We start from the raw sequence: 12,835 nt of genomic DNA on the forward strand, positions 1-12,835 counted from the left end.
TGCACTGTTTACAACAAAGGCTGTGGAAACCTGCAGTCAGCTGAGACTGAAGAAGCCACTTGGATGAGTGACAAAACATTTCTTCCATGAAAACACTATTTGCAGATAAAAAGAATGAACTATTTGGGATTTCCTTACCTGGATGATTGAGCATGCATCAAACCATATTTAGAGGAGTGGCTGAGCTTCAGTCAATGTTGGATCATTAAATGTCCAATATTCAGTAAAATCCTGGTTCATGAGTAAAGGTTTGTCTTAGCAACCCTTGGTAGAAACTTACCTTTCATTCTCCTTTCTGTTTAGGAAAACTGTGGAGCAATTTTGGAGAGAGAGCATTGGCCTTTGCACATAATCGCTCTTGGGAGATGAATTACTGGGAGCTGGGATTATCACTGCTCAATGAAATCACATGTCATTGATTGATTTCTGCTTTTCCCTAGTGGAAAAACTGACAATTTGTCATGTTGTATTTGTTCTATTTTTAATTTTGTGTTGCTTTTAAATCTGTAATTGTACTATGAATTGGTAAAAGATTTTGTGAGTCATGTCATTGAGCAGTGCTAAACAAATATATTTTGCTTGCTCTTTCCTAGACTGAATATTGGGTGGATTAATCTTATTGTTGATCAGCATCAGGAATTTAAAAGATGTTTGCATGTTTTCTTTGCCAATTTGTTATCAGACTGTTCATGCTCTGACGGTTAAGACTGAAAAGTACATATCTGACACACTGTCATCTTGAACACAAAAAAAATTGTATACTGTTACAACAGTAACGTCAACAGAAAACAACCACAGAACAAAAGGTTCCACTCAACGAGCCAATCACAGCAAGCATTACCTTTAATGGAAAAGTCTGCGCAGACCATGACATTCAAGAGTCAGGCAAGCTTTAGTGTCTTTTTACTGCAGATCATCATCAAACATGGATAGACTTCACGTTGTTTTTGTCCTGCTTTTAGGTATTAAACAATACATTATTTAATTGATTATATTTACAATCAAAATTAAATTTTGTATTTAACAGTTAAAAGCATTTGGCATGGTTTTGTGTTTGTATTTCAGGAGGTCATTTGATTTCTGGATCAGTGGTGGATTTGACAGTGACATCAGGACAGAACGTCACTCTGAATTGTGACTGTGAAGCATTATCTGAGGAATATATTGTGTGGTACAGAAATTGTACCCATGAAAATCAGCCTCCTCTTGTTCTGAAACTAAAAGAAGATGCATGGAAAAAAATCAGTGACCGAGCAATTTCAGTGAATTCTCTATTACGCTTCCACTTTATAAAGAATCAGTCCTCTGGATCCTATGATCTGCTGATCATGAATATTTCTGATTCTGATGAGGGCCTCTATTACTGTGGAACTGAAAAGGAACAGTGGGCAGATGCCACAGACGTTCAGGTCAGATATGACCACAGATATGCCAGTATCGCAACAAGAATCTTAATCAGTAAGTACTCATCTGATTTTTTTTTCAATGATCTAAAGGAATATATCCATGACTTAGCAATTAACATTATAGGGAAGTGTTCTCAGGTATTCAGTAGAGAATTATTTATTTATTAATGATGAAGTGACAAATGACCATTATAAAGTCAAATTCAGTATATTTAAGTGAGTTCAACCATACACTATTATGTCAGAGTAATATATCTGATTGCTCAGTAGTTTTCTTTTTCAAAGAGAACAACAGGGTGACCAATATAAAGCAAACTATCTGTATCTTAACAGAAAATAACAGTCAGGATCGTTTTCAGAAAGCATTTTTATAAAGGACAAAAGTGAAGTTAATAATACAATACAATACAATACAGTTTTATTTATATTGCACATTTAAAAACCCGAAGGCACACCAAAGTGCTTCACAATAATACAGAAAACCAACATAAATCAAGTCAACTTGCTCTTGATTTTCAATTTTTTACTGTAAGGGAAGAGTAATATACCATGATTGATCAATATGGTTATTTTTTCAAAGAAACCCACAGTGTGACCAAAAAAAAGGAAACCAAATTTGTATCTTAAAAAGTAACACTCAGATGAACAGAATCAACCTTTTGGTAACTATTTGGCAATTTTTATTTTAAAAATCCCTTAATATTAAAATGTTAAACACATGTTGCGTATATATCCAATTGATTACTCTGCAAATAGGACATACTGTGCAGTGTTTACACAATGGCTAAGTTAGATCGTTATTACAGAAAAAAGAATTGTTTACAAGCAGACAAATATTTTTTTATTGACATGGCATAATTCTTTTGAAACTAGACTGACAGGGTACTAATGTTTGAGTTTTGTGTAAAAGAGAAGTATCATAAATATACTCATACCTAACTGAAACATGTTTGTGAACAATTAAGATGCCAGTGATACAACTTCAACCCATGAGAGGACTCCACAGGTTGAAGATTGCACCATGTGTTGGAAACTGCTCTTTGTCCTGTGTCCAACTTTTGCCATTCTCCCCTCTCTTCTTGTCTCGCTTCTTGTCCATCACTATTGCCAGAAAACAGGTAATTACTATAAATTGTACTTGTATTCAATTGGTCCATCATCAGTTCACTACATCACTGAGGTTTTTGATATACTCAGTTTACAATCTCAAATTATTGATCAAAATCTAAGAGTATTTTTAATCCCATAGTAATGTTGGATGTTGTTGCCTAATGATGTTGTATAATAATTTCTGTGGCTGAAAGTTTATCACCAAAGACCTGAAACCAGCAAGCAAACAAGAAGAAATCAGGTAAATTACATTCATATTCAATTTCTGTAATAGCACAGATAATTTTTTCATAATTATTTCTCTCTTTTTTTTTATTCTACATATGGCATTTGTAATGGCAGCAATCTACTTGGCAATTGTGCTTGATGACACACTAGTATGTAAAATTTATTGTGAATTCTCTTTAACAAGAACTAATCATGAACAGTGTCCTATCCATTTCCTTCAATGGTAACCCAAACCAATGACTTCATTTCCTTTTTGACTGACATATATTTATTATTTAATCAATACTATTAATGATAGTGATTAAAAAAAACTTTATTTGTACTTTTAGTCCTTTAAAACATACACACAGTTAAAAAGTGCTTCGCAGTTTGGATACAATAACATATTAAATATAAGTGATCATGTCCCACTGTACAAATATATATTCAAATACATTGTCTTACATTAATTCTGACATAAATAATTCTATACACATATTAGATGTGAACTATAAAGAAAAATAATGGGTAAAAGATTAAGTAAAAGCTAATCTATAAAAAAAATCGCAATGAAGTTTTCACTGAGATTGGAGAAGCTATCAAGGTTGTTAGGCTTAACAAAAAAGTACAGCTTTGTATCACTAGCATAGCAATGATAGGAGATGGCTTTGCAGCTAATAATTACATATCCCATGGGTAACGTATAAACTGAGAACAAAACTGGTCCACGGATTTAGCTTTGCGTGACCCCTCATACAAGGGGCACAGGAGAGGACAAATTGGGATTTATATTAATTTTATGTCAGATGAATATGATGAGAACCAAATGATAACAGAGCCAGAGATGCCCACTCTGTTCCAAATCTGTCAATCAGACTAGCTCAATTATTGGTGAAAAAGTGTTCAGACAAAAAGGAAATTTACCTTTTACCAAGTTATACAATACAATACAACTTTATTTATAGAGCAAATTTAAAAACAAACGGTGTGCTTCACATAAAAGACAGAAAATAAGACATAAATTTTTTTTTAAATATCACAGAGAAGTGATGTGTTTCTGTCAATAACTAAATTGGGATTTAGCAAGTATCCCATGTCGCTCAACCAGTCAAAGTAACTGATGAGCAATGACTTTCTCAAAAAAAAATTCAAATGAATGGAAGTTTGGAAATGTAATTATCTAACACTGTGGGCGCTAACAAAGTTTCTGTTTTTTTAACAATATGTAATACACTAGCTCTTTTTATTTTGAGGCTTAAAATTCTGGTTGCCAGATTTAAATGTCAATATAAAGACTTAAAGAACATTATCACTGTCAAGCATTGGAGCATTTGGCTACTGTCCTGACTGTAAATAACAAATGTCCGTTCACAGGATGAAGATGTCTTTTATGCTACAGTGGAAACCAGTCAAGCAACACAGAAATCAAAGAAGAAGATAATGCATAGTTCTGATTTCTGTACCTATTCTGCTATCAACACCTCTAGGGTCTAGATTTAACTTTGTTTCATACAATTATGCATAATGAATTATGTTTGTTAAACCAACTTTAATAATCCGCAAGGATTGACAGTAGGTCCTTTGCTTTTCCCCTCATCTATAAATGAGTGAAAACTGTAGTGACCTGACTGTGTGCACATAGCCTAAACCACAATCTCCTCGCTGTCCTGTTTAGGCATCATATCAGAATCTCTAGGTGCCAGTACTAGATGTTGATGCCAGTAAATTAAAGTTATGCATCTTATCTGTGAATGTTCATGCTTTGGATCATTGGTATATACATGCAAAACAATTTGTATCATTTGTCTCGTTTTTTTTATTGTTGTTCATTTATATATTTTTAAGCAATTATAATAGCAAAATCTAAATAGTTTTAGCTTTATACATTACATTTTTGCTTCTCCCTGAGTAAAATGTGTAATTATATATTTTAATTGAATAACTTAACAGCTGAAAAAAGAAACATTTACTAAACAAAAAACAGAATTTAAACAGAAACAGAAGTAGTTTACCAATGCAGAGATGTAATGTTATCTGTTGATGCAGGTAACATACTAGAGTGTGATTGTATTTGTGGTCTGATGCTCCTTGTAGTTCATTTTTATTTTGTTTATTTTGTCTAATTAGTAGTTTAAATAACAAACATACAATTGTAAACAAATTCCACACTTAAATACCCTGTGACAACTAGAGCAGGGTCATAAACACTGTGTTAGAAATTTATAAGTACAGTGGTCCCTTCCTATAACGCAGTTCACCTCTTGCAGCCTCGCTGTTTCGCGGATTTTTTTTGGTGCAATTTTGCATGCTTTTTTTTAACAGCGTATTGTGTTCTGGGTCTTGATTGGCTTCAGACCATTGTCAATTAATCTCCTCTGTGTCGTGTCTCCTCTCAGTACAAAATACGCTCAGCTTGTCAAATTTACATAAATCTTCGATCGCTAGTAGTGTGACTCTGAAGTGCTGTACTGTATGTTTGTAAGTTTTCTCCCAAACGAACACAACAATATCGACGAAACGTTTTGCACCGTAAAAAGGCACCTGCGGTAGTTCCAAAAAGGCAAAGGAAGATGCTAACCATCGCGCAAAAAGTTGGACTTCTGGACATGCTAAAGGAAGGTAGAAGTTACCATATATTTTGGACAATAAGGCACACCGCATTATAAGGCGCATTAAGCAAAACAAAACAGTCAGATAAGTCAAACTTTACTAAACTGATTCTTCTTGCTTCCTCCACTTGATTCATTAATGTTGAATTCTCTCACAGCTGTTCTATTCCCATGTTCTGGACCTGAAAACAGGGTTTGCTCTTTGGTTTCATTCTATAATACTGGACTTGCTTTTCTATGAAGGTTTGAACTTTGGGAGCGTTTAAGCAAGAGAGAAAAGTGTGAAAATGTTCATTCCTGTCTAAAAGTGTATAAAGTGTGTAGTGACAACTTTTGCGGCCTTAAAACATCTATAAAAATTGTAAAAATAAATAAATAAAGCTGGCTACTTCACGATACGATTTCACCTATCGTGGGTTATTTTTAGAACGTAACTCCCACGATAAACAAGGGAACACTGTAATGAAATTTGAAAAATAAAACAATACTTCGTGCATGGAACTGTGGTTTCATATTTTGTATATATTTTTTTAATTATGAATGTTAGAGAAGAATAGAAAAACCCTTTTTTGTCATTGTACTGTAGATGTACCATGTAATTATGCGTGCTCCACACCAACTGTGTCATGGTACTGGGTCATGTGACCCAGTATGTGGGTTGTTAGTGTGTCATTTTGTATTCATTTGTGTTCTAGTTTCAGTTTAGCTCATTCAGTCAATTTCTAGGTTGCTGTTAGTCCTTTGTTTCTTCCCCTGTGTTAAAGTTCATCTTGTTGTTTATTGGGTGTTATTGCTCATGTTTCTTGCCTGCCTGGTTAATGTTGTCAAGTTCGTGTCATGCCAGCTTCTTGTCATGTTTTCCTGTTTATTTTGAAAGTCCAGTTTTCATATCTTTGTGTTTGGGTTTACATTTCCTGTGCATCATTATGTTCATCCTAGTCAGCTGTTTCCTCGTGTGTCTCCACTCCCCCTGATCACCTCATGTGTATATTTAACTCCTTTGTCTCTTACCGTTCTTTGTCAGATCGTCTGTTATCCTCGCCACAGATTTCATAGTTTTCCCTCTTTGTTTCACTGTGTTTCATAGCATTCCTAGTTACTCTGCGTTCATAGTTTTTCATAGTTCTTTCACAGAGTGTCATAGTCTTTTAGTTTACACAATCTTCTTAGTCCCCTTAGTTTTCCCAGTTTCAGTGTGTCTCTAGAGTTGTTCTCATGCCATTAGCCACAGTAAAGGCTCGCTTTATTTTTGGAAACTTAGTTCTGTCTCCACCGTGCTTTTGGGTCTACCTCATCTACACATCGGCGCAGCCCACCGTGACAAACTGTGCAGGAATAAAATATAAATAGTAAGAGGGAGTAAATAACAAACAGGAGAAATATATATACATATATATACATATATATATATACATCTATATATATACATATATACATACATATATATACACATACATATATACATACATTTATATATATATATATATACATATATATATATATATATACATACACATATACATATATATATATACACATATACATATATATATATATATATATATATATATATATATATATATATATATATATATATATATATACATACATATATACATATATATATACATATATATATACATATATATGTGTGTGTGTGTGTGTGTGTGTGTGTGTGTGTGTGTGTGTGTGTGTGTGTGTGTGTGTGTGTGTGTATATATATTTGTATATATATGTGTGTATGTGTATATATTTAAAAACAAGAGAAAGGCCCACAGTGGAGAACAAAGGGCTTGGAAGTGTCAGGGTACCTGGGTCCCTGACACAGTGCTTTTAGTTTGGACTTTTGTCACTGTTTATTTTCCCATGTGTTTCCTGTTTTATTTTGATAACCTTTTGGTCGCGTGCATTATTTTTAGTTTTACTTCCTGTGTTCCATTAGTTAGATTCATTCCAGCTGTGTTCTTACCTGTTTCCAGTCCTTTTTATTCAGTCTATGTGTTTTTCCGTGTTTTTCCTGTTCGCTCAGTCATCCGTCTTTAAACACCAGGCACTTTCTTAGCAGTCCTGCATTTGGGACCTATCTTTTCATTCTCCACACATCCGACCTTGACAGAGTGACGAGACCCGTGCTGCTAACACGGAATGGAACCAGTGGACTTCAAACTATATAAGCGGCAGCAGGCAGCGCTTTCCCTGTTGGAGGGGAAGCTGAGGTGGAAACCATGACTCATATAAGCATATCTTCTACAGGACTCATCTGGCTCTGGGGGGTCCTTGAAGCAGGCGCTCCTCCACCTGCTGCCCCGTCTGCACCCAAGCCTCCACAGCGGAGAGTGGGCATTACTCGATGATATTCGGCTGCTCACTCTTCTGCCTCTCTGCTTCACGCCACTCATCCACCTGCCTCCTCATCAACCAACTCGTCTGCCTCTTTTTCAATTCTCCACACACCTGACCATGACAGGAAGTAGTGCAAAGGACTTGGACTGAGTTTAGAGTCCATATTTGAGTGGCTTGAGTAATGAGGATACTCAGACCATGGCTCAGATTGGTGAGGTGAGTGAGCAGGGGTGGGGTGTGGGGGGATAGTATTTGTTAACAGTCCAAATGGCCCAGGAAAAGAACCTACTTGTGAGTCTGGAGGTGTGGAACCTGGTGGACCTGAGGTGCAAACCAGAGGGCAGCAGGTCAAACAGGTGGTGGCCGAGGTGTAATTGGTCTCCTGTGATGGTCTTGTTTTTCCTGAGACAGGAGGATGGCCTCTGGGGGTGGCAGAGGGGAGCCACTGATTAATCTACAGTAGACTGAAACAATTTCATACAAAAAAAACCATTAAAAACATGTAATATAGATACCAAAAGAACTGATGTAAGAACTATTTTTGAATGCTATTACTCAGATATTATGTTGGTTCTTACATGGTAAATACCACTCTACAGCAGCTGGGATAGGCTCCAGCTCCCCCGCAATCCTGACTTGGACAAAGAATTGGATGGATGGACATTGTAAAAACATGGTGTTAATAATATCCTTATTTACACATTGTTTTCCCAATAGTACCACATCATTACAGACTGTGCTATAAAGTTAATAAAACCTCTTTTGTTGTTGTGCGTCTTCTTTTGTTTTATTTCTGAAGTAAAAAAAAACAAAACAAAACTAGGATTACATGTGAAGATATAAAAGCCCAAGTCAGGTAATTATTAGGCTTTATGCTAAACATTTGACTGGTTATAACACACATGTTAAATAATAAATTGATCAATCATCAAATGTTAGTAAAAATGTTATAACCCAAATACAGCTGTGTTTTATGATCTCAGGTGTAACAATGCTCCTGACATGTTCTACATTTAGAGCAAAATATAATTAAATTAGCAACACAGTGCTATATGACAAACTATAGCCTTTTTTTTCCACACACAGAAACGGTGACAAGCACAAAATCTAATCTTCTTACAAAGACAAAAACACAAGTTATGTAAATAAATTTAGCTTGCGTTTTTTTAGACTGATGACTAGGATGGATGGATGGGTGATTATGGCATGTTTTCACGTATCCCAGTCACATTCTTTGTGAAAGCTACTAAGTTTATCTCATTTTGCATCATAAACATCAGACTCTTCATGTGTCTAATGGTTAAGACTGAAATGTGAATGTCTGACACACTGTCGTCTTAAAAAAAAGAACACAGCATACCATTACATTCACAGAAAACAACCACAGAACAAAAGGTTCCACTCAATGAGCCAATCACATCTAGCATTACCTTTAATGGAAAAGTCTGCACAGGTCATGAAATTTGAGAATTAGGCCGGTTTTACTGTCTCTTTACTGCATGTCATCGTCAAACATGGAAAGACTTCACATTGTTCTTGTTCTGCTTTTAGGTAATATTTAGAATGGGTAATTAAATATACAATTTATTATAGAATAAACTATTTAATTAATTATATATAACATTCTAAATTAACTTTTTTACTCAACAGTTACAACCATTTGGTGTGGTTTTAAACACTGGCCACATATGTTGTTGTGTTTGTATTACAGGAGGTCATTGGATTTCTGGATCAGTGGTGGATTTGAGAGTGAGATCAGGAGGGAACGTCACTCTGAATTGTGACTGTAAAACATCAACGAACATCAAGGAATATATTGTTTGGTACAGAAATTGTACGCATGAAAACCAGCCTCCTCTTGTTTTAAAGCAAAAAGAAGATCCATGGGAACAAATCAGCGACCAAAAAAGTGTACTGAATTCTCTAGCCCGCTTCCACTTTGTAGAGAATAACTTGTCTGGATCGTATGATCTGCTGATCATGAATATTTCTGATTCTGATGAGGGTCTCTATTACTGTGGAACTGAGAAGGAACACTGGAAGGAGGAGGATAAAAGTGTTCAGGTCAAATATGTTCACAGATACAGCAACATCAGAACAAGAATCCTAATCAGTAAGTACTTGTGTGATAAATATGTATATTAAGGAATTTAACTATGACTAACTGATGAACTAATGAATGTGTGCTTGTGTTCAGTTTAAAGTAAATTTTAATGATCGAGTCACAAACAACCATTATGAGGTTGTATTATTTTTGTAGTAAATATTTGAGTAGAATTTTGTACACATACAATTGCTTAAATTTAATCTTTTAAATGTTAAGTAAGAGAAATTTCTGGATCCTAAAAACAGTAACACTCGGGATCATTGTCAGAAAGCATTTTTATTTTTATAAAGAAAAAATACTGAAGTTAATTGTATGATTATGGAATTTTTTGGCAGTTTTTAATTTAAAAAGCCATCAAATACTAAAATGTTAGATACATTTTATATGTACATGCATTGTGCACATAATGGCTATCCAAAAGAGACGAAGAATGGTTTTCCAAACAATCCTCTGCAGCTTAGAGGCAGAAAAAATATTTTGATTGGCATCTATTTATCTATTTAAACTACATTTACTGGGTACTGATTTTTGAGATCTGTATAATAGTGAAGTACCAAGAATATACACACAGGCCATAACTGAAACATGTTTATTAACAATTTAGAGGCCAGTGATACAACTCCAACCCATGAGAGGACTCCACAGGTTGAAGCTTGCGGCATGTGTTGGAAACTGCTGCTTGTCCTGTGCCCAACTTTTGCTGTTGTCCCCTCTCTTCTTGTCTCACTTCTTGTTCATCACTACTGCCAGAAAACAGGTAATTGCTAGTAATGGTACTTTTATTTAATTTTGTTTATTGTATCAATTCTGTCATCAGTTCACTACATCACTGTTCACTACATCAGTTTGTAATCTCAAATTATTGTCCAAAATCTGGTATTTTAAGTATTAAGTATTTTAATCACCAAGTAAAGCTTCACACACGTTACATACTATATTTAAGTCTGTCTGATGTTTGATATTATTGTTTATTATTTTGTTGTATTCCTTTCTTTCTGTGACCAAAAGTTGATCACCAACGACCTAAAACCAGTCAGCAAACAAGAAAAAATCAGGTAAATCACATTCATATTCAATTTTTGGTATTTTCATAACTAATTCTCCTACTAATAATTAAAATTTACATATAGCATTTTAATGGCAGAATTTGTATTTATACTGATCTATTTGGAAATTGAACTTGATAGCGTATTTATCAAGTACAATTTGACACATGGTATGCGGAACCTGCGCATCTTGTAAATATTCTGTACCAATTACTCATCATGATCAGTGTCCTATCCCTTTCCTGCAATAATAAGGAAAAATGACTTAATGTGTTATAGATTCACATATTTTCATTATTTCATCGATAAAAAGAATATAAATAATAAGAATAACTTCATTTGTTTTGCATCTTAAAACACACACACAGTTTTAAAAAGTGCTTAACAGTTTGGATAAAACTGCACATTAAATATAAAGTAAACATGTACCAGCATACAGACACAAGCTCAAACAAATAGTCTTATATTTACTCCTACATAAATAGATGTGAACTATAGCTAAAAAAAATAATGCCAGAAAGTTTAAGGAAAATCTAACCTCTAAAAATGACCATTCTGTTACATTAAATTAAATTGTATTTATATAGCTCCAAATCACAACAACAGTTGCCTCAAAGCGCTTTATATTGTAATGTAAAAGCCCTACAATAATACACAGAAAACAGACAAGGCACAATCACTCAGTGAAGCATTCACTGAGGTAGGAGAAGCTATTGAGGTGGTTAAGAGAAAAGTACAGCTTTGTCTTACCAACATAGTGATAATAGGAGATGCCTTTGGAACAATAGTGCATGAGCCTGAGGTAACATATAAGGTGAGAACATTTAGAACCATTGGATCTGGCATGTTTCTTTAATCAGAGAGAAGATGCTGGCTGTTTTAATTGTGATGCTTAACACTCACAATGGCGACCAGATTTATATGCCCCTAGAAAGATTTATAGACAATCATGTCATGCATTTGACCATCTGATTATTGACTGTAAATGACAGATGTTCATTCACAGGATGAAGATGTGTTTTATGCTACAGTGGAAACCCGTCAAGCCACACAAAGACAAAAGAAGAAGATAACGCATAGTTCTGACTTCTGTACTTATTCTGCTATCAACACCTCTGGGCTCTAGATTGTTCATTGTTTCATTTAAAAATGCATAATGAATTATGCTGGTTAAACCAAAAACTTCTGCAAGGATTGAGATTAGCACAATCCTATGCAAAGCTATTCTAGAGCCTATAGAGCTTTTAATCACTGAGGATGATGTCTGGTGTAAACTGCAAGGAAGCCAAACACACAGTGCTGTTGATGCAAGATAATTAATATTTTTCATCTTCTCTGTGAATGATCGTGGTTTGGATGATTGGTGTATACATGTAAACAATTAGTATCATTTGTATTCCTGTTTTGTTTTGTTTTAATTCTAAGATTGTTCATTTGTGTATTTTTTTTGCCATTTTTAATAGCAAAATCAGTAGCTTTAGCTTTTTCGATTAGATGTTTGTTTTTTCTTTGTTAAAATGTTTAATTATATATTTTTGCTTAATCATCTAAAAGATGACAAAAGAAACGTATCATAAACAACAAACAGTGGTGTTTGTCGTTTATGATGTTTGAGTGTTTTGTTTTTTCAAATCAGTTGTAGTAGTTTACAGTATACCAAAGAATAAGATAAGATAAGATAAGATAAGATAAGATAACCTTTATTAGTCCCACACGTGGGAAATTTGTTTTACAGACCTTTACAGAAGTTTACTGAAGCAGAAATATTATGTTATCTGTTCATGCAGCTAATATATTAAATTGCGATTGTATTTGTGGTGCGATTCTCCTTCTACTGTTTTTTTAAGCCTCTCTAATTAGTAGTATAAATAATAAATGTGATTGTAAAAAATTCTACACTTCTTCCTTGTCCTTGATAACAAAATGCACAGTTTCAACCACAGCAAGGTCTTTTACACTGTACTGAGAAATTATTAAGCACTGAAATTTGAAAAATAATCCAGAACT

The 12,835-nt window shown here is 34.3% G+C and overlaps 1 protein-coding gene across 1 annotated transcript; it reads left to right on the top strand.

Moving 5' to 3' along the window:
- Positions 1-867: 867 nt before the first annotated feature.
- LOC146630641 (uncharacterized) lies at positions 868-4,217 on the top strand. The gene is made up of 4 exons (XM_085356590.1): positions 868-880; positions 1,066-1,458; positions 2,372-2,487; positions 4,098-4,217. Exons 1-4 carry the CDS (start codon positions 868-870, stop codon positions 4,215-4,217), a joined length of 642 nt encoding a protein of 213 aa, XP_085212716.1.
- The last annotated feature ends 8,618 nt before the right edge of the window (positions 4,218-12,835 follow it).

This window comes from Diplotaxodon limnothrissa, linkage group LG6, assembly GCF_057381915.1.
Source record: "Diplotaxodon limnothrissa isolate DT_005_m linkage group LG6, D_limnothrissa_male_GT1.1, whole genome shotgun sequence".
Classification (NCBI taxonomy): domain Eukaryota; kingdom Metazoa; phylum Chordata; class Actinopteri; order Cichliformes; family Cichlidae; genus Diplotaxodon; species Diplotaxodon limnothrissa.